Raw genomic sequence first — 27,284 nt, 5'->3', positions numbered from 1 at the left:
CATTAGTGATTTATGTGGTCACAAGTGGTAACTGCACTGCAGTTTGACCACATTACCAACACATCCCTTGCTGTAGCCTTTAGCAAACACCGGTTGTAAACAGCCATGACATGCGAGCGAACAGTCAGCATGGATGACATTAGAAATGTTTTCTGCGAGTGGAATAACTTTTCTGAGGGGTAAGGACAAGACATTCTTTGGAAAACAACATAGGACACACAGAGCATCATGTGTTAAATGCAAAGGGTGGATTTTTTTCTTGCAGCAACATCTATTAAATGGAAAATATGGTGATATTTATTCATTTCGGTTCTAAATAGTGAGACTTTAAGAACTCAAACCATTCATTCAGAACTGTGGTCAAACAGTGATTTTGAAAAAGGCAAGGTTATGTTAAAAGACTGGACATCTTCAAGCCTATCAGTATCAAAAAAGATCTATTTGGTCCAAATAATCTAACTTAACGTCCAGCTATGTTGTGACTTAAATGTTCCTTATCACCAACTGCAGTAAACTGACCGTGTTCCAAGCGCTCATAGTCTGAGTCCAGCAGGAAGTTCTTGAAGCGATTGGAGATATGATGATAAGCCAGGAACTTCAAATAATGCTGATTAAACTCAAACTCCAGAGGATGCTGCTCCAAGATCTGTCAAGAAAGATGTAGAGGCAGAGAAAAGGGGGTGATGGGTCAGTTTGTCTCTGTGACCACGGGATCTCGTCTGTGTTATGGCTTCAAATCTCTACAGTATACGCGCTACCCATTAACAACAGCAAGACTCCCTGTTGCCCCTGGGGGCAAAGGTCAATGACATTGTCACTGTCAGACACTTTCTAGGTGGGACAACACAACCATTGTCCCTACCTAGCAGTGTGAGCTGTGGCTGAGAAGAGAGCAGACCCTCAGCAGTTTGCTGAATGTCGGAGGCCACCTGGGTCTACTGGCAAAAACAACAGCTGCTTTGTGGATGAGGCACTTCTATTTTCAGCGCTTGTCCGAATCCCCTCTCCGCCTCCTGTTTATAGCTCTGCAGGACCTAGGCCTTCTGCCAGGCCACATTAGCAGCCAAGCCTTCAGTTTCAAAAGACAAATGCAGAAACTATGTGTTGATGTAAGCGTATGGGAGTGGGCCCCGGGACCCCAAGAGACACACAGTCATGTAAAAAATGAAAAACAGCGTTTGGTGTACGGTTTTCTAGACTCAGCTGCACGCAGCTCCATTCACAACCACCATCTGAAAGTACACCCAAGCCTTCTGAGACATCTCTAATTCCCTAAACTCCAATACTCCACTTGCAGCTCTTGGAATGCCCGGAGAAATGTGGAAGCATGCTGAAACAGGTTTTACCACAGAAAACCCGGCGTTAATCGCCAGGTTCATGGATCATCTGGGCAACAGCCCCACCATGCAAACTCCCTGGTGCATTGTGCTGTCTAAAATACTTATCTAACGGGGAGGGGGGGTCGCAAAGCACAAAACTAAACCGAGACTTTAGATACTGACAGCTAAATACCCCTCCTCCCCCCTCTTGTTTTTGGAGGAATGTGATGAGCTCACAGAGGAGGAATGGGGTTGGGGGGGGGGGTTAGTAGTAGAGAGGAACGGAAGGAGGACGTCTTATAGATGGGCATGGAGACTGGAAAGTGTAGTGGGCTCTGGAGGTGCAGTTGACCTGGTGCACGCAGTCCAGGAACTGCAGGAAGATGGGGGTGAAGCCACTGCCCTGGCTGCTGGGGCTCAGATTACTGCGCTGGCTGAACTTGTGGCCAAAAGACAACCATTCTTTCTCCAGCAGCACCTGGAAACCCTCCAGAGTCCTGTAGAATGGATCGCTCAGCAACTGGACCAGTGACACAACCTGAACAGAAAGAAAGAAAAAGAAAATGACTGACAGAAAGAATAAGATGGAGACAGCAAAGAACAGTGTTAAGATTAAGCAGATAAAAGTGTTGAAGTCTCCATGTCTGGTGGACCAGTAAGGATGCAAAGGTACATGTGAAAAAGGGCCGATACAGATAGTTACTGGTAAAAAAAATATTTTCAAAGCATGTGATAAGATTTATTCAATGCATGTAAAATTGGTTCATAAAAAAATCTCCCTCTCACCCTTTTTCGGGTGGTGTGTGTCTTCCTCAAGCTCGGGTCCTCTACCAGAGGCCTGGGAGTTTGAGGGTTCTGCACCAGTATTTTAGCTGTCCCTAGGACTCCACTCTTCTGGACAGAGACCTCAGATGTTGTTCCTGGAATCTGCTGGAGCCAGTCTCCCAGTTTGGGGGTCACAGCCCCTACTGCTCCTTTTACCACTGGGACTGTGGATCTCACCTTCCACATCCGATCTAGTTCTTCCTCCAGCCGTTGGTACTTTCTCTAACTTCTCGTGCTCTTTCTTCCTGATGTTGCCATCCCTCAGAATTGCTACATTGATCACTACTGCTGTCTTCTGTTCCTTGTCAACCACCACAATATCTGGTTGGTTAGCCAGCACCTGCTTGTCAGTCTGGAACTTCAAGTCCCACAGGATCTTAATTCTCAACCACTATTGTCGGTGTCTCCATTTGGACTTGGGGACTTCCTGTCTGTATTGAGAACAGATATTCCTGTAGACTATCCCAGCCACTTGGTTATACCTTTCAGTGTATGCTTTCTCAGCTAGCATTTTACATGCCGCTACTAAGTGCTGGACTGTCTCAGGGGTGTTTTGGGTCTTGTCTGGTGTGGTGGTAATAATAATAATAGTAATAATAATAATAATTATTATTATTTATATAGCGCTTTTCTAAAACAATGTTACAAAGTGCTTTACAAAGAAATAAAACCAGACAAGGCAAAAATAAGAGTAAGACGGGTAGACCACTGCCTCAACTGATCTGGTGCTGAGCGTCTGTTCTTGTGCTGCTATGATCAGAGCCTCTGTGCTATCCTTCAATCCAGCCTTTTCTAGTTACTGGTAGGACTTCTTGATATCAGCTATGTCTTCTATCTGTCGATGGTACATCCCATGGAGGGGCTTGATCTACCATGATACCGCCTCTTCTTTTTCTTCCTCCACACGCTGTCTTCTCCTGCTTGTGGTCCTCACTCAGCAGTTCATCCTGGGGTGCCCTCTTTCTGATGCACTCGTGGATGTTCCTTGTTTCATCTTGGATAGTGGCCCTGACACTGACTAACCCTCGGCCCCCATCTTCTCACTTATCGTACAGTCTCAGGCTGCTGGACTTTGGGTGGAACCCTCCATGCATTGTGAGGAGTTTCCATGCCCTGATATCTGTGGCCTTTATCGCCTCCTTTGGTCAGCTTATTATTCCATCTGGGTATTAGATAATGACTGCGTAGCACAATTGTGTTGATGGCTTGGATCATACTCTTCCCTTTGAGCTGGCTCCTCAGAACCTGCCTCACTCTGGAGGTATTTGGCTGTAGCTGACCTCCTTCCTGCCCCCTCATGGTTTCCATTTGCCTGTGGAATACCCAGGTACTTGTAACTGTCCGGTATGTCCGTTATCCTGCCATCTGGTAATTCAAGCCCTTCAGTGCTCACCACCTTTCCTTTTTTTGCCACTATTCGACCGCACTTGTCCAGTCCGAATGACATCCTGATGTCATTGCTGTATATCCTGGCGTGGTGGATCAGCAAATCAATGTCTCACTTATTCCTGGCATACAGCTTGATGTCATCCATGTATCGAAGGTGGCTGATGGTAACTCCACTTCTGAACCTGTATCATATCCACTCTCTGTGATCATCTGACTGAGGAGGTTCAGGCCTATGCAGAACAGCAGTGGGGATAGTGCATCACCTTGGTATATGCCACATTTGATTGTTACCTGTGTGATTGTCTTTGAGTTGGCCTCTAGTACTCTTTTCCACTGCCACATTGAGTTCTTGAAGAAGGCTATTAGTTTCCTGTTGGCGTTGTATAGTCCCAAGCACTCCGTTAACCAGGTGTGGTGCATTAAATTGTAGGCTTTTTTGTCAATCCAGGCTCTGCTCAGGTTGGACTGAGTTTTGGGTGACTGCTCTATCAACCAGTAGCTGATGCTTTTACCCTCTGGTGTCGTTCCCAATTCCTTTCTGAGTTTCGCTCATGAATTGACTCATGTGCCCATTCAGTTTAGCTGCTATGACGCCTGAGAGGATCTTCCATGTTATGGAGAGGCAGGCTATGGGCCAGTAATTTGAAGGCATTGTACCCTTGTGGGGATCCTTCATGATCAGTATTGTTTTCCCGTGTTAGCCTGTCAGGGTGAGACCCTGATGTTAGCAGCTGGTTCATCTGTGTCGTCAGGCGCTCATGGAGTGCTGTAAGCTTCTTCAACCAGTAGGTGTGAATCACATCAGGGCCTGGTGCAGTTCAGCTCTTGTTTGAGACTCGTCATTGGATATCGGCTAGTGTGATGATGACTGGTTCTTGTTCTGGGATATTGCTGTGGTCTGCTCTTAGGTCCACTGGACATTGGCGTTGTGTGATACATCTTTTTCCCATATATCCTTTGGTCTCTGCTCTGGCTGGGTCTGATGTTTTTCCGTTGTTACTCTGCAGCTGGGAGAACACTTGGATGGTTCTTTGAAGAATAGGCCGTTTACTCTTTTGGCTTCTACTTCTCTAGTTGCGGCCAGAACTGTGAACCTTTGTTTGGCAGTTTCCAGGGCCTCACTTACTTCTGCAACCAGGGTCTGGTGAATGGCTTGTTCCAGTAGGCCCATTTCTCATCTGGTTGCTCTGGTTCCCCAACACCTGACCTTGTTAACCCAGGCAATATCCGAGCCGATATGACTCTATTCATGTTACTCCCACTTATATCAGAGGTAGCTGGCTTGTATATAACATTAGGCATCTTACTGGAGACTTGTCCCAACCGGGGTTTGAACCCCCGATCTCCAGCATGGATAGCCAGTGTTCTTACCTACTGAGCTATCCAGCTGATTATATATATATACACATACATACATACATACACTCACCGGCCACTTTATTAGGCACACCTGTCCAACTGCTCGTTAACGCAAATTTCTAATCAGCCAATCACATGGCAGCAACTCAATGCATTTAGGCATGTAGACATGGTCAAGACGATCTGCTGCAGTTCAAACCGAGCATCAGAATGGGGAAGAAAGGTGATTTAAGTGACTTTGAACGTGGCATGGTTGTTGGTGCCAGACGGGCTGGTCTGAGTATTTCAGAAACTGCTGATCTACTGGGATTTTCACGCACAACCATCTCTAGGGTTTACAGAGAATGGTCTGAAAAAGAGAAAATATCCAGTGAGCGGCAGTTCTGTGGGCGAAAATGCCTTGTTGATGCCAGAGGTCAGAGGAGAATGGCCGGACTGGTTCGAGCTGACAGAAAGGCAACAGTAACTCAAATAACCACTCATTACAACCGAGGTATGCAGAAGAGCATCTCTGAACGCACAACACGTCGAACCTTGAGGCAGATGGGCTACAGCAGCAGAAGACCACACCGGGTGCCACTCCTGTCAGCTAAGAACAGGAAACTGAGGCTACAATTCGCACAGGCTCACCAAAATTGGACAATAGAAGATTGGAAAAACGTTGCCTGGTCTGATGAGTCTCGATTTCTGCTGCGACATTCGGATGGTAGGGTCAGAATTTGGCGTCAACAACATGAAAGCATGGATCCATCCTGCCTTGTATCAACGGTTCAGGCTGGTGGTGGTGGTGTAATGGTGTGGGGGATATTTTCTTGGCACACTTTGGGCCCCTTAGTACCAATTGAGCATCATGTCAACGCCACCGCCTACCTGAGTATTGTTGCTGACCATGTCCATCCCTTTATGACCACAGTGTTCCCATCTTCTGATGGCTACTTCCAGCAGGATAACGCGCCATGTCATAAAGCTCGAATCATCTCAGACTGGTTTCTTGAACATGACAATGAGTTCACTGTACTCAAATGGCCTCCACAGTCACCAGATCTCAATCCAATAGAGCACCTTTGGGATGTGGTGGACCGGGAGATTCGCATCATGGATGTGCAGCCGACAAATCTGCAGCAACTGCGTGATGCTATCATGTCAATATGGACCAAACTCTCTGAGGAATGGTTCCAGTACCTTGTTGAATCTATGCCACGAAGGATTAAGGCAGTTCTGAAGGCAAAAGGGGGTCCAACCCGGTACTAGCAAGGTGTACCTAATAAAGTGGCCAGTGAGTGTACATACACACACACACACATAAATATATCAATATAGATGTAGGAAAAATATATATTACGTTTTTTTTCTACATCTATATTGATATTCTGCTCCTCATTAGTTGAGCACTTTTATCAACACCATTGACAGTTTCTGGAAAGAAAAAAAACAAAACAAAAACGCTATACATATATCTATATATATATTCCAAAAAAATTATATAGATAGATATATCTATATATATCTATCTATCTATCTATCTATCTATCTATCTATCTATATATATATCAATCACAGTAGTTAAGAACACTAGCTTTCCTGCCAGAGATCAGGGGTTCAAATCCCAGCTGGCCTGGGTTAACAAGGTCTGCGTCAGGTGTTGGAGAACCAGGACAACCTGATGAGAAATGGCCTACTGGAACAAGACATTCATTGACAAGGAGTACCAGGAACTGATGGAATGCTACTATAGCAGCAGACCCCAGCAGAGGGGCTATATGAAGCGTATATGGCAATTGTGGACCAGTAGGAGACCTACTTCCACACTGACTCAGAAGCAGCTAGTGGCTCAATGCTCGAACATCAATAGAAGGAAGCTTCTGTTACAACTTGAGATGGAGAGGCTCCAGTAGGATGACTATACAGTTCAGCTTGAGGAAGACATACACCACACAAAAAAAAGGGTGAGAGGGAGGTTTCACACACACACACACACACACACACACACACACACACACACACACACACACACACACACACACACACACACACACACACACACACACACACACACACACAGGTGACAAATTATTAAGGTGTTGGGTCACATGAGCCACCAGGATACCTTCAATGCACCTTGGCATAGATTCTACAAGTCTCGGGAACTCTACTGGAGGGATGGAACTGCCAAGGCCGCTCCTGGTTTCGGCCTCTCCAGCCCTGTTTTCTGCATCTCCTGTCCAGCCCTGTTCTGACATCATCCCAGTTCTGATTCCTGTCTAGTTTTCCTCAGTTACCCGTTTGCCACAAGGATTATGTTGATTGTTACATTAAGTTTCTGTGTATCTAAGTTTGACTCTTTAGTTTTTTCGTTGTCAGAGTACCATGTCATCACCATGACCGCACCGTGTCTATGCCATGTCACTGTCATGTAACTGTCATGTGTGTTCCTGATACCTTCATGTTGCCTACCAATAAACCTTTTGTTTTACCTGTTACATCTGCATTTGGGTCCTTATTCCTGCTCCCTCCATGACAGGAACATGATTCTTCCAAAAGATATTACCTCATTTGGTGTTTTGATGATGGTGGTAGAGAGCACTTGTCTAACATGTTGGTCCAAAATCTCCCATAGGTGCTTAATTGGGTTGAGATCTGGTGACTGTGAAGGCCACAGGATATGATTTACATCATTTTCATACTCATCAAACCATTCAGTGACACCCCCCCCCCCCAAGGCCCTGCGGATGGGGGCACTGTCATCCTGGAAGAGACTATTTCAGGGAGAAGTCAAGCCCAGCTTACTGACCTTTATAATAGGAAGGTGTTCAGAAAGGCTACTTCCCTTCTGGAGTGCCAAGGTCACCCCCTTCAGCCAGAGTTTGAACTGTTACCCTCAGGTCATCAGTTGAGGATGCCCTGTATTAGGACTAAGAGATACAAGGCTTCCTTTGTCCCCACTGCCATCCAATTGTTAAATGGTAGATAGTATTCATCTGTTGTCTGCAGATCGCTTGTTTCCTTGGTCTGTATATTTGAACTCCTTTGGTTCTCCTTGCCCACTATGTCTTGTTGTCAATTCTGCCTTGGTGTTTGTATGTTTTTTGTGTGAGTTTTATTATACTTGCTGAAAACTAATTTCCCTGTAAGGGATAATAAAAACACTTCGACACTCCCACCAGGATAGAAATGTTTTATCATAGGATAAAGGTGATGACTCAGAATAACTTTGCATTGATTTGCAGTGACCCTTCCCTCTAAAGGGACAAGTGGACCCAAACCATGAGGGGGGGGGGGCAACACCTGAGCCACACAACTTGCAACTTTTTATTATATTGGGAGTGCCTGGACTGTCTTCTTGTTTGAAGAACTGGACCCAAACCATGCCAAGAAAATGCCCCCCCCCCACCTTTTCATGGGACATCCATCCATGCATACCACCTGTTCATGGGACATCCATCCATGCATAGATTACTTTTTTTTACGGATAAGAGGCTTCTTCCATTAATGAGCAAGAATGAATATCAGGCAATAGTCATTTCAAACCACACTCCTTGATTCATGATCCTACGTATACCAACTATCGTCCCTGGTCTCAATTCATTATTGCTCTTTGATTAAGGTTTTGTTAAGTTTAGCTCAACTGAAATAACTTCCTTTATTGAATATAAACTTCCTTTCTTCCTCAATAGCGTGGGAATCAATGAAAGCATACCTCAGTGGACAAATTATAGCGTACAGTGCACAACTCAGAAAACACCATAATGTAAGACTCAAGCAACACTTGCTCTTGCCCCATCTATCGATTTATTTATAAAATGACTGGTTCTTCAAACCGAGTTCAACCCCCTATTAACCAGACACACCAATAACCTCATTAATAAAACACAGAGCAGAACGTATGAATTTGGTGAAAAAATTGGGAAAATTCTCGCTCATCAGCTCCATCAAAAAACCGCAGAACGAACTATAGTTGAAATAAATAATGAATTGGGCGCCAAGCATTCAGAGAGTAATTTGTGTTTTCACAAATGTCCTTCAAAGTTGTATACAACGGAATGTCTTGGGAATGACTCTTCTTTGGAAAATTAGATATTCCAACAATTAATAATGAGATTGCAGCTGGTCTAGAAAAAACATTTTCCATAGAGGAGCTTACAAATGCAGTCAGTTCCATGCAAAATGGAAAATCTCTGGGACCAAGTGAACTTTTTCAAGAAGTTTGCCAACCAATATGCCCCCATTTTGCTTTCCATATTTGAAGAATTATTTATTACTGGCCCCATTCCTCCAACCATGCTACAGGCGGTTATATCACTTATCCGTAAAAAAAGATAAAAATCCTCAGGAATGCAGTGCATTTCACCTTATTTCACTCTTACATGTGGACAGTAAAATTCTTTCCGAGATGCTACCCTGCTGTTTAGAAGCTGTTCTACTCTCAATTTTATCTGATGCTCAAACAGGCTTTATTAAAAGTCGCCATACTTCATATATATATATATATATATATATATATGAAGCCTATATATTATCCTTTATGATCCCATCCATCCATCCATTATCTAAACCGCTTATCCGGCTCTCGGAGTCGCAGGGATGCTGGAGCCTATCCCAGCAGTCACTGGGCAGCAGGTGGGGAGACACCCTGGACAGGCCACCTGTCCATCATAGCGCATTATGATCCCACTCCACTTGATATTCCAAAAATATCAATATCGCTTAATGCCGAGAAGGCATTTGATTGGGTTGAGTGAGATTGTCTTTTTCATACCTTCAAACAATTTGGTTTTGGTTCGAGATTTGTTTCTTGGATAAGGGTGCTCTATTCTTCACCACTGGCAGATGACCAAATGAACAGCAATCTGTCCTCCTATTTCCCACTCTGTCGTGGCACTAGAGTGGGCTGCCCTTTGTCGCCCCTTTTATTTATTATTGTAGTTGAACCGTTAGTGATCGCGGTGCGTAGTGAAGCTGAAATTAAGGGAATACAGAGAAATGTCTGTTTTATTGAGCATGCATTAACATGCTCAATAAAACAGGATTTTTTGATTTGCATGCTCAATAATCCAGGTAAGAAAATCAAAAAAGGTTTAATTAGTTCATCTGGATACAGCGTTTATTGACAGATACATTTCATCACTCAACCAAGTGAATTCTTCAGTCTAAACAACGGCCACCGCGCAAAGCGGATCCTCCAGAAGGCACAGAGCCAGCTGTTGAATGAATGTGTGAGACAAACCAACTTTACTATCGACGCTTTGAAAGCCAAAGAGGAGCAGACCCAACAGAGACTCACGTCGCGTCTAGATGACACCACTTTTCAACGTGTGATTGAGTTCACGGATAAAGCTCGTCTAGCTCAACACGAAAAGTCGAAAACCAGGCAGCAAAAGTTTGACCTATTTGCTGCACGCTAGAAACATCGGCAGACAGAGAGACGGACCTCAGACACATGCCGGCGATGTGGACCAGTGGGTGAAGAATCTGTCCGACAGACAACTCACCCAGGTGGAGTAAGGCATCCTTGTAAGGGGCTGAATTTTGCTGTCACACCAAGGGAAATCCCGCTAGTGGAACAGCCACGGAATCAGCAATCCGAAAAAACAAGATCGCGGACCTGGAAGCGGAACAACCGCGGATGAAAGAATCAGCCTGTCTCAGCAATGCGAAGGCACCACCATCCAACATCAGTAGAGAGGAGGAGAAAGCTCTCATGACTCAGTAAGGACAATAACATCATCATCCTTTCAGCGGAGAAGGCAGATGCACTGTTGTATTAAACCAGACAGACTATCATGAAAGAATTATGATGTTACTTAGTGACACAAATACTTGTGAGCCCCTGAGACAAGATCCAGGTAGTGGTTGGTTACAAAAAAAAGTGATAGATTGTTTGAAGCAGTTAGAACAGGACAGTGCTATTGACAGAATTTTGTACCACAGATTATGCCCAGGGGAAGCTATACCTAGTCTGTATGGGTTACCTAAGATACATAAACAGGGTGTGTTCCATTACGGCCTATTGTTTGTCTGACTAACTCTGTGGCCAATAACATCTCCAAGTTTCTTGCACATATTCTTAACCCGTTGGTAGGCAGTAATGAACATCACATTCAGAACACTATGAATTTTGTAGATGAGGTGAGGGACATCATTATGGAGAGAATGAAACAATGGTCTCTTATGATGTTAAGTCTCTCTTCACATGTGTCTCTGTTGATGAAGCAGTGGAGGCAGTCTGTACGAAATTACAAAACGACCCCACCCTTAGCAATAGGACCACCCTTAACACTAACAAAGTGTGTCTGCTCCTGAAACTATGTCTTCAGTCCACGTGCTTCACATACAGGGGACAGTACTACAGGCAGAGGCATGGGTGTGCTATGGGTTCCCCAGTCTCACCTGTAGTGGCCAACTTGTATAAGGAAGAAGTGGAAAAGAGGCTCTGATGTCCTATCCTGGGACACCACCTAGCCACTGGTTTAGATTTGTGGATGACACCTGGGTTAAAATTAAATCTCAGGATGTACCACGTTTCACCAACCACATTAACTCTGTGGACAACCACATCAAGTTCACCAGGCAGGATGTGGAAATTACAGGTTAGCCTTCTTAGACTGAAATTGCAATTGGTGATGGGGGACACATGATTGTTGATGTTTACCGCAGACCTACATGTACTGATCAGTACTTAAGGTCTGACTCTCATCATCCACTGCAGCACAAACTATGAGTCATCAGGGGCCTCCTGTATCAATCGTTACTATGGGCAAATTTGTGCATACACACCCATGGGATTCTTTCAACCCTAAAGTTTGTCTCAGAGACCAGTGTAGAACCTGGGTAACTCCTGAATTTAGACACCAATTGGCTAACACTGATGTCTTTGCAGGCCTGGGTGATTGCGCGTTGCAAGAGGTAGACAATAAATATTAGGAGGAAGGAATTACAAATAACCATCATGCTCTCTTTGCTGTTTACTGTCAGACAATCTTGAGGGCAAAAAAATTCCATGGGTGTCTACGTGCAAATTTGCCCATAGTAATGATTGATACATGAGGCCCGAGGACACTGTACCACCGAGCTGACGTCCCTACCGACACAGCAGCTGGGGAAGGGGAGATATCCCAGATGAAACAGGCCCTGGTTAAGTGTGGTTATACTAACTGGAGAAAGCCAGGAAGATGGCCAAACAGTGCACCAGCCAATCGAAGAGAGGAGAAGGACAACAGCTGCCTAGGCGTAAACCAGTGGTGATTCCGTATGTGGCAGGAATGTCGAAAAAGCTGAGATGCATATTTTCAAATCACTGCATCTCAGTTGCTTTCAAACACCAAAACACACTGTGCCAGAAGTCGGTCAACCCCAAGGATCGGGTCCCCTGGTGCAAACAGAGCGATATAGTGTACGCTGTTAAGTGCCAGGAGGATTGCATTGACTTGTACATTGGGGAAACTAAACAGATGTTGGCCAAAAGAATGGCACAACACAGGAGAGTTAACACGTCAGGCCAGGACTCCGCAGTCTACACCCATCTACAGGCCAGTGGCCACTCTTTCAGGGATGAGGATGTGCACATCCTTGATAAGGACGAACGATGGTTTGAACGGGGAGGCAAGGAGACCATCTATGTTAAGAGGGAAAGACCATCCTTGAACTGGGGGGTGGGCTAAGAGTACATCTGTCGCCATCTTACAATGGTGTGATTGCAACTATTCCCCAACCCTCTGTGAATAGTATACATGGCCATCAAAACTCTAGTTAAAGGGCATATCCATATTTGATCATGAAACTGGTCGTTGGTTTCGGTTGTTATCTGTTGCCATCTTACAATACTGCGATTGCAACAATCCCCAATCCTCTGTAAATAGTACACATGATCAATGGTCCCACTCATATTTGCATATGTAACTGGTTGTTGGTTTCGGTTGTTAGGCACGGTATTGTACTGTATTATTTATAAGGGATGGGGGTACCTGCAGTCAGTTTAGACTGAAGATGTCACTTAGTTGAGTGATGAAACGTATCTGTCAATAAACATTGTATCCAGATGAACTGATTCAATCTTCTTTTGAATACAGACAAATGATTTGGAGCATAATGTATCCCTTTATGCTGATGACATGCTTTTATATCTATCTGACCACCTAATTAATTTACGAAAAACACCCAGTCTCAAATTCGGCAAAATATCGGGATATAAAGTTAATTCACAAAAGAGTGAGATCATGCTGGGTAATACCGCAGCCAATTTAACCGCCCTTAAAGTAAGCACACACAAATTTAAATACTTGGGTATCTGGGTTACACGTGACTTTGAAGACCTCTTTAAAGTCAATTGACCTTTCACAAAGTCCCGCCCCCCTTAGTTACTGCCCGTCAAGCATTTCAGAACTATCCAGGAAGTAGCCGGAAAACACCAAAACATGAAGGAAGAAATCAGCGCATTGTGTGGGTAAAAGTAACAGTAACAATACGTTAGCTGTATTAGCTATCAATAATAGCTAGTAGCAAGCTTAGCTTGGAGCAGACAGGTATTTGTGTTGATTTTGGATGGATTAAGCTGGCCATGGGGTCTGCTATACTGCCAAATCTATTGCCCACATTGCGCTTCTTGCGTTCTGGGTTTCGGGAAGGGAAAGAAAATTACACCCCCTCCAAACTTTTCAGATATCTAGTATCCGATTTGCAGATCCCATAGGCACACCATTTCAGCATTTTGTTGTGTGTTTGAAAGCTTGACGGACCGTTGCTAAGGTAGGATTGGACAAGCACCGTTCTGGGGCGGTACTTTGCGAAAGGTCAATTTCCATCCACTGCTGCTTTGCCCAAAACAAGATTTGGAACGATGGAGCTTACTATCTCTATCATTAGGAGGAAGAATCAATAAAAATCAAAATGAACGTGCCACCCAAAATTTTATATGTATTTCAATGCATTCGTGTCTTTTTTTTTTAATCAAAATCTTTTTTTGGGGGGGTTTCTGTTTCCACCACCGAGAGGATGACCGCCTAATTTTCGAGCTCTCCGATGGTTTTGAGAAATAACCCCAAAAACTTTACTTCTGTTAACCTTAGTGAAGTTTTTGCCGAACAATGAAGAAAGGGGTTAATACTAGAAGTAGGACTATGATGAACGTGATGGAAAATTATCTCGAAGTGAGGCGGGGCAGCTGAAGTAGCTCCCCAAACTCATATCCACATGGCGAAGACGGCCCCTAAGTTAGCCTGTGATGTATTCTCAACAAACTCCGGGAGTTCACAAGAGACAAAAGGACACAGCTCGCCGACATTAAACATGAACTAAAGAGAACAAATGACAGACTGGATGAGGCACGGCGGAGATTAATTAAATGGAGTCCGTGCTTCAAGCAACATCAACACTAATCAAGCAACTAATACAGCGTCATCCAAAGGAGTTGAATCAAGTGCAACTGGACTTGGTACATATCCGTGAAGACGTTTCACCTCTCATCCAAGAGGCTTCCTCAGTTCATGCCTTTCTGACTAGACCAAGCTAGTCTGACTGGCTGCTGATGAGACTCAGAATTTATCCTCTAGGAGTCATTATCAGAGCTATTGATATGCGTGGCTCTTTGTGATCCGATGTTTACCAACGCCCGTCGCTAACAGAGCCATAGATATGCGTGGCTCTTTTGTGTACCAATATTAAGGCCGCGTCCGTCGCCATTGGAGCTATTGATTTGCATTTGTTTAGCAGCGACGGTCGTTGGGGGTGTTAGTTTCGACTTCATTGTCGTTGGAGCCGTTAGTGAGCGACTGTTGTTCTTGGAGGCTAGGCTTCTTGAGTCTCCTGGGTAGAGATGAAAGGATGGCATTGTAAGTGGGAGATAGGTGGTGTCGCAGACCTCCTCCTCTGTTGAGGGATGGTTTTTCCAGTTTCACATAGATGGCTTCCTTCACCCCTCTTTCAAACCATCTATCTTCTCTGTCCAAAATGTGTACGTTGCTGTCCTCGAAGGAGTGTGTCTTCTCCTTTAGGTGTAGATAGACTGCTGAGTCTTGTCCTGAGGAGTTTGGCCTTCTGTGTTGGGCCATCCGTTTGTGTAGTGGTTGTTTGGTTTCTCCTATGTATAGGTCAGTGCAATCCTCATTGCATTGTGCAGCATACACCAGATTGCTTTTTCGGGTGTGTGGTACACGGTCTTTGGGATGAACCAGTCTTTGTCGGAGTGTGTTGCTGGGTTTGAAGTATACCGGGATGCGGTGTTTGTTGAAAATTCTCCTGAGTTTCTCGGAGACCCCAGAAACATACGGGATGACTGTGCTCTTCCTTTTGTTCCTTTTCTCCTCGTCGCTCACCTGGTTGGTCTTTTTGGAACGTGTTGCAGTTTTCACAAAAGTCCAACTGGGGTAGCCGCGGGTTTTTAAAGCTTCCCTCAGGTGTTTGTGTTCTTCTTGTTGGGCCTGAGTGCTGCTGGGCACATTGTCAGCTCTGTGTTGCAGAGTTCTGATGATGCTCAGTTTGTGTTCCAGCGGATGGCAATGTGTAGGATGGCAATGTGTAGGTTTCCTGTAAACCCCAATGTGGAGGCTCCTGCTTAATACAGCGTCAGGCTAACCTGGAAGCCAAGCTGATAAACCAGGAGGGTCAAGCGCAGAGAGATAATTTAAGGGTTTATGGAATACTCGAAGACAAGAGGGCACCGATATGTTGGCTTTATGGTTAACTTATTTAAAAGTGCACTGGATCTTCCCAGTGACAGAGAGCTCGGACTTGAGTGGGCACACCGGGCACTAGCACTGAAGCCCCATGGCCCGCAGGCAAAGCCCCAATCTACAGTGGTCAAATTCAGGAGTTATCGGACAAAAGAGGAGGTGCTCTGGAGAGCCTGGCAGAAAAAAGAAGTGTTCTGCAACAATGCCAGCTTCTATGTCGACCATGACTTCCGCCCTGAGTGCTTAAGAAACACAGTGAATATGCCGTAGCCAAGAACGTTTTGAAAGAAAAAAAAAAAAGTTTTAGACACCGTACCATGCAAAGATGCGGGTCTTCTACGACGACAGCACCCAGCTATACAAGGATGCTATTGAGGCAACAAGGGATATGGCTTCACGAGGATTCCCAGTGACTGTGGTGAAGTTCTCCACTGCTCTGGATCAACAAGAAATCGGGCTCCTGTCTACCTGGCAGGTGGCGGGGAGATGGCGCAACCGAGGTAGCGATCAGGAACTTGACTCAGCGGAAGGCAGCACACAACCCAAGAGAAACCTCCGCTCTCAATATAAAGAAAACTCCAGAAATTCAGAAGGCAATCCCCCACAACAGGAGACTGATGGTCTACAGTTTTGGCCCAAATGTAGATAAGTTTGATCTGAGCCCTGAGTGCTATGCCTAACCTTGGTTATTTACATATTTATCTACATATAAATCCTACAGTTCTATTTTCTAACTAATTAAAAGAGTCGGAACTTGTTAATTAGTGAACTGTCCACAATTTGTTTTGTTTGTTTGGGTTTTTTTTCTTCTCTCTATAATCTCACTATATTATTTACAACTTTATTTGGACATTGGCTAGCATGTGGCCACACCTTAGGGCCAGTGATGTGCAGTCAGGGGAGGCAGTGCCTCACCCAGGCTAATAAGAAAAAAAAATGAAATATCAAGATAGTTACCAACAAATATTTATTTTTTTAAATTCATTTCTTTTCTAGCTTTAATTTGTTAAGATTTTTGTGAAAAATATTTTTTTTTAAATCATGTAAAACTTGTTGTTTTATCAATAAAAGGCTTGCTCCCAAAGCTAGCATTTGTGAATGCAAGGCTGCTGAGGCAGAGTCTGCTTGTGCCTCTCTCTGGCACAAATAAACATAGTTCACTGCCTACCCAGCCATGGACCTCACTACACATTACTACTTAGGGCTCCAACTCTGTTGCAACGTGAGACATTCCCTTAGGGGGACTGTGACTTTACAAAGCCCTGTAAGGCTCTTTTGAAATGAGCCTCAACATCGGAAACAACTGTTCATACCTGTTTCGGTGGCGTTTTGTTAAAAACTGTTTTGACTTGCTTCTTGTTTTATGTTTGTTCTCTGGGAGAGATATTTTTGTTGTACAAATCTAATGCCAGCAGAGACATCAGGAGAGGTTTATTTGTGATAATCGATGTAGGAGACTACGAATAAGCACGTCCTTAAAGTTATTTCATTTAATGTGAATGGGATTTTAAATCCAGCTAAGAAAAGTCAAATACTGTCAAAAATGAGAAGGGAAAGTGCACAGATAGTGCTATTTGGCTGGGGGGAAAAAAACCCAGGGTTAAACTCAAAACTCTACAACTACACCAGCAAGGATGACTGTCAGAACTGCCAGTCTGCATGGCTAGCAGTTAGCTTAGCCTGCCCCGCTTCCGCGTCCTGTCAGATATGTATACGCCCTGCTCTGCTTAAAACTCCCCCTATCTGAACCTAAATCCAGTTCTACTTCAAATCTGATTCTGAAGCATTCTTTTAAGATCTGGACACAGTTCAGACAATCCCTTTCACTCAATGACTTCTCAATGTATGCTCCTATAGTAAGAAATCACAAGTTTACGCCATCAACTACAGATGAAGTGGGGTTGCCAAAAGAGAAGTATTTATTGATAATACTTTGTCCTGGGGGTCCGCGGTGGTGTAGCGGTCTAAGCATCGGCTTTGTGTCGATGCAGTTGCCCACTGGGGACCGGGGTTCGCACCCCGGTCTCGTCAGATCCGACTATGGCCGGACTCAGTGAAGCAGCAACAATTGGCAACGCTGTCTTCGGGAGGGTGGCGGAGTCGGCTTGTGTTCGTCACATGAATGCGTCTCTAGGTGTGTCAGAAAAAGCAGTGGTTCGGCCTGGAGTCGCCTTGTCACGGAAGTGGCGAGGCGTCTCCTTCAAGACTGCCAGCCGGAGAGATGCAGTTGGAGAACGCATGCAGTACGAGGGTGGGTGTTTGAATTAAAATAGGGATCGATTGGCCACTAAATTGGGAGAAAAAGGGAAAAAAAATCAGAAATAAATTTGACAAAAAAAGATAATAATTTGTCCTTTGATCAGCTAATGCTAGTTCAATACCCCCGCTGTCTAGAGTGTTACATCAGCTTCCTCCACCTATTTTCCGTCACAACCACCAAGCTCTCTTTTACATTCCGTTTTTAAACTTAATCCATATTCCAAAGGGACCACGGGGATGGTTTATTCCTTATCAAACTCACATAAGTTGTACCCTTAATTGTGTTAAGGAATCAGTGGGAGGGAGATGTGAGGACACAGCTTTCTGATGACGTTTGGAAGAAAGCTTTACATAGGATACATTCCTCTAGTCTGCTTATGACCAGAAAGCTCTGCAGCGGATCGTCAAGGTGGCCCAGCATATCACCGATACCCAGCTCCCAGCCATAAAAGACAATTATCACAAACGCTGCCTTCGAAGGGGTCTGAGCATCAGCAGAGATCCCACCCACCCCAACCATGGACTGTTCTCCCCCCTGTGCTCTGGGAGGCGCTACAGGAGCCTCAGAGCCCGCACTACCAGGCTCAAAAACAGCTTCTTTCCACAAGCTGTTGCCCACCTGAACCTGGCTACCCACTGAATGTCTGTAGATATTTTTAAATATTTTGTACTCCAGCTCTTTTTTAACTTATTTTTAGCTTTTGGTCTTCATGTGTGTATATCTTATACTGTGTTTGCTGTGTTTGTCTGTGTCTGTCTTGCACTGTTTGGTGAAGCCACAGCCCTCATTTCATTTTTAACATGTGCCTGCTCATTGTTTTTAATGACAATACATTGAATAGAATCGAATTGAATTGAAATAGTTATCCAGTTTAAGGTTTTACATAATCTTCAGTGGTCTGAAGCAACGTTAGTAATACAGTACAGTATATACAACATGTACAGTACAGTATATATGTACAGTACAGTTTATACAGAATGGTTGAATTTATTTGACAGTGTTAAATGTTCATTTGTAGCAAGAGTAGGGTGTAGCAAGAGTAGGGTGCAGATTGAGGAGAGCCTGGAGAGGTGGAGGTATGCACTGGAGAGAAGAGGAATGAAAGTCAGTAGGAGCAAGACGGAATACCTATGCGTGAATGAGACGGAGGACAGTGGAATGGTGAGGATGCAAGGAGTGGAGGTGACGAAGGCATATGAGTTTAAATACTTGGGGTCAACTGTCCAAAGTAACGGGGAGTGCAGAAGAGAGGTGAAGAAGAGAGTGCAGACAGGGTGGAGTAGGTGGAGAAGAGTGTCAGGAGTGATTTGTGACAGAAGAGTACCACCAAGAGTTAAAGGGAAAGTTTACAAGATGGTTGTGAGACCAGCTATGTTGTATGGTTCGGAGACAGTGGCACTGACGAAAAGACAGGAGATGGAGCTGGAGGTGGCAGAGGTGAAGATGATGAGATTTTCACTGGGAGTGATGAAGAAGGACAGGATTAGGAACGATTATATTAGAGGGACAGCTCAGGTTGGACGGTTTGGAGACAAAGCAAGACAGACAAGATTGAGATGGTGTGGACATGTGTGGAGGAGAGATGTTGGGTATATCGGGAGAAGGATGCTGAATATGGAGCTGCCAGGGAAGAGGAGAAGAGGAAGGCCAAAGAGGAGGTTTATGGATGTGGTGAGGGAAGACATGCAGGTGGCTGTTGTGACAGAGGAAGACGCAGAAGACAGGAAGAGATGGAAATGGATGATCCGCTGTGGTGACCCCTAACGGCAGCAGCCGAAAGTAGTAGTGGTAGTTAAATGTTCATTTGAATGACAGCCTGCAGAAAGAAACAGTTTGTTTCTGGTTGTTTTGGTGTACAGTGCTCTGTAGTGTCTACGACAGGGGAGGAGTTGGAACAAGTTGTGACCAGGGTGCGATGGGTCTGCAGTGATGTTGCCTGCCCGTTTCCTGAGTCTGGAGGTGTAAAAGTCCTGAATGGAGGGCAGGTTGGCACCAATGATTTTCTCTGCAGACCTAACTGACCGTTGTGGTGTGTCCCTGTCCTGTTTGGTGGCTGAACGAAACCAGACAGTGATGGATGTACAGAGGACAGACGGATTATTGCAGTGTAGAACTGAATTAGCAGTTCCTGAGGCAGCTTGAACTTCTTCAGCTGGAGGAAGTATATCCTCTGCTGGGCCTTTTTGATGATTGTGTCTATGTTGGATGTTCACCTTAGGTCCTGGGAGATTGTGGAACCCAGAAATCTGTACGTTTTCACCGCAAACAGCGTGCTGTTGGGTACGGTGGGGGGGGGGGGGCGTGTTGGGGGCTCCTCCTGTAGTCCACTGTCATCTCCACTGTTTTGAGCATGTTCAGCTCCAGGTTGTTATGGCCGCACCAGAGAGCCAGCTGATCAACCTCTCATCTAAATGCAGACTCGTCACCATCCAGGATAAGACCACTGATGGTTGTGTCGTCCACAGCTTCAGGAGTTTAACAGACGGGTCTCCTGAGGTGCAGTAATTTGTGTAGAGGGAGAAGAGTAGAGGGGAGAGCACACATCCCTGGGGGGCACCAGTGCTGATTGTCCGGGTGCTGGATGTAATTTTTTTTGGAATTTGAGTCTAATTGAGATTTGTTTCCAAATCCATTGAGTGTTGACAACTATCGGATGGGTCATAGCTTCTGTAGGTAGTGCAGCGGTTATAAGATGGAGGGGAGGGAGAGCATCAGCTCCTTGTCTGTGATGCTAGCAGTAGGCTTGTTGTCTGTGATGCTAGCAGTAGGCTCCTTGTCTGTGATGCTAGCAGTAGCGTCAGCCAACCCACCACGCTTGTCGCTGCTAGGTCGATCAGGAGAGTCTGCTCTTTTTGACGTTGCGTTCTTTCCTTGGTGTTTCTTTTCTTTTCGCGACATTTCTTCGGTTGTAACTTTGTTTTAGCTCAGCAAATATTAACTATGGCGTCGTTCAACTATAATTTAAAACTTATTTTAAAAGCCACGCTGGTCAGAGACGGTCTTCAAGCAGCCATTCTCAAACTCCGCCTGTCAGGAAGTTTTTAACACTAGAACGACCAAGACGGTCATTTTGACCAATTTGGATTTTCAAAGTTTAATAACTTTGTGGGGAAAAAAAAGATTCAGACCTGCCGCTCCCTGAATGCTCCTAAAATAGTATTTGCATTAAAATGAGTTTTAGATCAATTCAATTCATTTTATTGTCATTAAAAACAATGTGCAGTCACATGTGACAAATGAAACAAGAGCTGCGGAAAAACACAGCAAAAAAAGTGAAAAGATCTACCTAAAACGACCATGACGGTCAAAATGACCGTGTGTAATTTGTGTGTCATTGTGCACGTCATGTCAGTATTTATGACGTGTGTTGGTCGCGTCATTTCCTTGCTGAAGTTCGTTGCTCTGTCCTAGAAACACATTAGCATCCTCCAGTGGAGAGAAATAGTCTACACTTGATGTGTGATTATATCCAACATGTCTGGTTACAGACACCGGTATAGACGCACCATGACTACCACCAGGCGGTGCAGTATTTACAGGCGTTGGGCAGCGGCCATTTTAATTTGTTTGAAAAATAGTATTAAAGTTGTTAAAATGTTAATTTTGGTATCAGTTAGTTTCATAACAGACATACTGACATATGTAATGCATTAATATCTCTACTGGGTATTTATCTTGACACAATATAGAGTTTAAACACCGCCCACGGTCGTTCTAGTAGTTTTAAGTTGCGGTGGTTGTTTGGGACTGTTTTAATATTTATTTTCAGTTCTTTTTTTACATGTCACGTTTTACAGGCCTTGTTAGGTTTGTTAGATTAGCAATATGTGTTATCCCTTTTGTTTTTCAGGTAATATTTTCACTTTTTCAATTTTGCTATTCAAGTTCAACCATGTCTCTCTGAAGTCTAAATTGTTTGAAAATAGTATTGTAGTTGTTAAAATGTTAATTTTGGTGTCAGTCATTTCCTAACAGACATACTAACATAGGTAATGCACTAATATCTCAATTGTGTATTTATCTTGACAGAATGTAGAGTTTAAAAACTGGCCGTCATGTTGACTGCCCATGGTGGTTTTAGGTAGGAGTGAAATCCCAGTGGTTCTTTAATCCACTGGGAGATGGGGGCTGGTACAGCGGGCCAGGTGAGTTGGTACAGTGAGTCAGGTGAGTTGGCACAGTGAACTGGGTGAGTTGGCACAGTAAGCCAGGTGAGCTGGTACAGTGAGCCAGGTGAGCTGGTACAGTGAGCCGGGTGAGCTGGCACAGTGAGCCGGGTGAGTTGGCACAGTGAACCGGGTGAGTTGGCACAGTGAGCCAGGTGAGCTGGTACAGTGAGCCGGGTGAGCTGGTACAGTGAGCCGGGTGAGCTGGCACAGTGAGCCGGGTGAGTTGGCACAGTGAACCGGGTGAGTTGGCACAGTGAGCCAGGTGAGCTGGTACAGTGAGCCGGGTGAGTTGGTACAGTGAGCCAGGTGAGTTGGTACAGTGAGCCGGATAAACTGGTACAGTGAGCTGGGTGAGCTGGACCAGTGACTTGGGTGAGTTTGGAGTGGAGGATATCTGGGACGATGGTGTTGAACACTGAGCTGAAGTCCACAAACAGGACCCTTGCGTATGTCTCCAACATTTCCAAACTCTGGAGGTGCATAAGTCCTGCATGGAGAGCAGGTTGGCACCAATCATTTTCTCTGTGGACCTAACTGTCCGTTGTGGTCTGTCCCTGTCCTGATTAGTGGCTGAAAATCTGATCTGATTCTGATGGTTTGAGGAAAATGATGAAGTGTTCAAGGTGTTGCCCTGGCCTCCATATTCTCCAGATTTCAATCCGATTGAGCATGTGTGGGATGTGCTGGACCAACAAGTTTGATCCATGGCAGCTCCACCTCACAACTTACAGGAGTTGAAATATCTGCTGCTAATGTTTTGGTGCCAGATATCACAGGACACCTTCAGGGGTCTTGTAGAGGCCATGCCTCAGTGGGTCGGTGCTGTTTTGGTGGCACACGGAGGACCAACAGCACATTTGGCAGGTGGTCATAATGTTTTGGCTCATCTATGTACATACATTATAATACATTATACCATCATACTACCCTTGCACACCTCTTAAGTTGCTTTTCCCCAGTGGGAGGCTGAAAGAACTCACTCTGTTTACACTATTACTTGCAATGTAAACTTAACTTTTTTTACATTTATACAGCACATAGATATTTTATTTTTCAAAATGCATTATTTAACCAAAACGTCTGCATGGGCCAAAGGCCTTTCCTTCAATATCTTACAATTTTGTTTAGAACTTGAAATGTGACACGACGTTGAATTCAAGATTCTCTCACACAAATACATTATTGATTCATACTGTGTACCCCCCCCTTTCTCCCCAATTGTATCCGGCCAATCACCCCAGTCTTCCGAGCCATCACGGTCTCTGCTCAACCCTCTCTGCTGATCCAGTGGGTAGCCATGCCTTCTCCGATACATGTGGAGTCACCAGCCACTTCTTTTCCCCTGACAGTGAGGAGTTTCACCAGGGGGGCATAGCACATGGGAGGATCATGCTATTCCCCCCAGTTCCCCCTCCCCCCTGAACAGGAGCCCCGACCGACCAGAGGAGGCGCTAGTGCAGCGACCAGGACACATACCCACACCCAGCTTCCCAACTGCAGACACAGCCAATTGTGTCTGTAGGGACGCCCGACCAAGCCGGAGGTAACATGGGGATTCGAACCGCCGATCCCCATGTTGGTAGGCAACAGAATAGACTGCTACGCTACCCGGATGCCCTATATTGTGTACTTAACAGCTTTTAAAAACGAAGCCCTAAAACCATCCTTGGACTTGGAGGTTCAAAGGAACACACTTACATTCTGGCAAGTCAGAGGTTTGAGCCCCTAGTCAGTATCTGTTGAGGAGGTCTGCAACACCTAATCAGTGTCTGTTGAGGAGGTCTGCAACACCTAATCAGTGTGGGTTGAGGAGACCTGCAACATTGTCACCAGTGTGTGTCTGCTACTCAGTTCATTTGCGTTTGCTGGTTTCATATCTTGGTAAACATCTTGAGGGAAGGTCAAGCTCACTTCCAGGCACATGGACGTGCCAAAACATACTGGCGGAGAAAGGCTTGTCGACACATGCAATGCTGTATGTGCGTCCCGCTTCCTTGCTCACGTCTCTGCCAGACAAATAACGAGCCCTGATGGGGGTGGAACGGGAAGGGCAGAAATGGTACAGCACTTCACTGTGGGGCTCATGTGAGCATTCAGCCCTGGAGAAGCCCCCCCCCCCCCGGCTTTCTACCAGAGTAAACTCTGAGATTACCCCGAGAACACAACAGACCAGAGGTGATCAGAGAGCAGAAGAGACGTGGGCAGGGGTTATGGAGGAGGAATGGTAGAGTCGGGGATGGACTGCAGAGGAGAAGTGGAACATAGGGTGGGGGGAGGGACAAAGTTCTGCATTCTGTCTGCTGGGTGTCTACGGGCCTCAGGTGGAGGCAGGCGAGCCAGAGCATATGGAGACCAACTTTCCTTGCGTTTCCGATCAGGCGCTGGAGCGTAAAGGCCGTGGCCCACTGAGCAGACGAAGATGCTCTGGCCTCAATACGTGTCTGGCAAAGGGGTACGGGGGGGAACCAGCCGCTATGCTTTTTAACCATCGGCCCAGGGAGCGACGCACCAAGTAAACAAACTTGAATGACAAAGGCTTACCAACGTGCACAACATGTCCACGAATCAGGTCGATGCTGGAAAATATGAGCTCACACAGCAAAAATGCGACAAAATGCTGAGTGCAGCAGTGCATGGCTACAGACAACCATGAGGATAAAAACAGGCCTTTGTTTACATGCCTTAAAATCAGAACCATGTGCTTTCATGATTGAAATCAGCACAAATCAGTCATATGGGGCACGACAGCTAGACAATGTTTCATCGGTTCGGCTTTGCGTAATCAGGTCAAAAAGAGAGCAAATTCTTTTCAAAGATGAGTAGCGGGAACAACGGGTGGGGCAAAGTATGACGTGGACTTGAGTGAGAATTTCCTGATCAGGAACCCCGCAGACCATGACAACCATCGCTGTCTCTCTTGCTCCATAATGGCTGAAGTATTTGTTGTTTCAGCACCGACGCCACAACATATGCATGTGCAACAGTTACACTGCCTACAACACAATACGAGGCTCGGGGCCCATCACAATGCGAGGCACGGGGCCCATCACAATGCGAGGCACGGGGCCCATCACAATGCGAGGCACGGGGCCCATCACAATGCGAGGCACGGGGCCCATCACAATGCGAGGCACGGGGGCCATCACAATGCGAGGCATGGGCCATCACAATGCGAGGCACGGGGCCCATCACAATGCGAGGCACGGGGCCCATCACAATGCGAGGCACGGGGCCCATCACAATGCGAGGCACGGGGCCCATCACAATGCGAGGCACGGGGCCCATCACAATGCGAGGCACGGGGCCCATCACAATGCGAGGCACGGGGCCCATCACAATGCGAGGCACGGGGCCCATCACAATGCGAGGCATGGGCCATCACAATGCGAGGCACGGGGCCCATCACAATGCGAGGCACGGGGCCCATCACAATGCGAGGCATGGGCCATCACAATGCGAGGCATGGGGCCCATCACAATGCGAGGCACGGGGCCCATCACAATGCGAGGCACGGGGCCCATCACAATGCGAGGCACGGGGCCCATCACAATGCGAGGCATGGGCCATCACAATGCGAGGCATGGGGCCCATCACAATGCGAGGCACGGGGCCCATCACAATGCGAGGCACGGGGCCCATCACAATGCGAGGCACGGGGCCCATCACAATGCGAGGCATGGGCCATCACAATGCGAGGCATGGGGCCCATCACAATGCGAGGCATGGGCCATCACAATGCGAGGCACGGGGCCCATCACAATGCGAGGCACGGGGCCCATCACAACGCGAGGCTCGGGGCCCATCACAACGCGAGGCACGGGGCCCATCACAATGCGAGGCATGGGCCATCACAATGCGAGGCACGGGGCCCATCACAATGCGAGGCACGGGGCCCATCACAATGCGAGGCACGGGGCCCATCACAATGCGAGGCATGGGGCCCATCACAATGCGAGGCACGGGGCCCATCACAATGCGAGGCACGGGGCCCATCACAATGCGAGGCACGGGGCCCATCACAATGCGAGGCATGGGCCATCACAATGCGAGGCATGGGGCCCATCACAATGCGAGGCATGGGCCATCACAATGCGAGGCACGGGGCCCATCACAATGCGAGGCACGGGGCCCATCACAACGCGAGGCTCGGGGCCCATCACAATGCGAGGCACGGGGCCCATCACAATGCGAGGCATGGGCCATCACAATGCGAGGCACGGGGCCCATCACAATGCGAGGCACGGGGCCCATCACAATGCGAGGCACGGGGCCCATCACAATGCGAGGCACGGGGCCCATCACAATGCGAGGCATGGGCCATCACAATGCGAGGCATGGGGCCCATCACAATGCGAGGCATGGGCCATCACAATGCGAGGCACGGGGCCCATCACAATGCGAGGCACGGGGCCCATCACAACGCGAGGCTCGGGGCCCATCACAACGCGAGGCACGGGGCCCATCACAATGCGAGGCACGGGGCCCATCACAATGCGAGGCACGGGGCCCATCACAGTGCGAGGCACGGGGCCCATCACAATGCGAGGCACGGGGCCCATCACAATGCGAGACACGGGGGCCATCACAATGCGAGGCACGGGGCCCATCACAGTGCGAGGCACGGGGCCCATCACAATGCGAGGCACGGGGCCCATCACAGTGCGAGGCACGGGGCCCATCACAATGCGAGGCACGGGGCCCATCACAACGCGAGGCACGGGGGCCATCACAATGCGAGGCACGGGGCCCATCACAACGCGAGGCTCGGGGCCCATCAGCGATGCTGCACCAGAACTTGTTTACTGCTGTGTAGAAAAGGAAAACTAGCGAGGTGTTTACATTTGTAGTTGTGTGTTTCATCTGTTTACACACCACTCAGCAAACTGATGTAACTAATGTACAAGGTTTGTATGTTTAATTTAAAATGCCATGTTGATTCCCTGAAGTGATACTGCAGCTTGAAGTGCAGTGTAATACTTCACATTGCAGAACAAAGACACAACGCCTCCGGATCCTTTCTACACAACACCTGTCTGTCACTCATTCAAAGACGAGTCGTCTTTTCTGAGTGAAGTGTGACAGGTAGTGTGTTGATCATGCATTAGCCTGGATTGATGGGTGAGTATTTATCTACCCCCCCCCCTTTTCTCCCCGATTGTACCCGGCCAATTACCCAACTCTTCCGAGCCGTTCCAGTCGCTGCTCCACCCCCTCTGTTGATCGGGGGAGGGCTGCAGACTACCACGTCTCCTCCGATACATGTGGAGTCACCAGCCGCTTCTTTTCACCTGACAGTGAG

General features: G+C 46.5%; 1 protein-coding gene across 3 annotated transcripts in view; it reads right to left on the bottom strand.

Annotated features, from left to right (window-relative positions):
* Positions 1–27,284, bottom strand: part of sbf2 (SET binding factor 2) — a 364,253-nt gene that overhangs the window by 9,583 nt on the left and 327,386 nt on the right. For all 3 annotated transcript variants that reach the window (XM_056278149.1, XM_056278150.1, XM_056278151.1), the window contains 2 exons: positions 1,672–1,857; positions 520–646 (listed from right to left, as the gene is read on the bottom strand). In XM_056278149.1, coding sequence (XP_056134124.1) covers positions 520–646; positions 1,672–1,857 — 313 coding nt within the window. The remainder of the gene's footprint in view (positions 1–519; positions 647–1,671; positions 1,858–27,284) is intronic.

The sequence above is a fragment of the Lampris incognitus genome, chromosome 4 (assembly GCF_029633865.1).
Source record: "Lampris incognitus isolate fLamInc1 chromosome 4, fLamInc1.hap2, whole genome shotgun sequence".
NCBI classification, from domain to species: Eukaryota; Metazoa; Chordata; class Actinopteri; order Lampriformes; family Lampridae; genus Lampris; species Lampris incognitus.
This window is presented reverse-complemented; position numbering and strand designations above follow the sequence as displayed.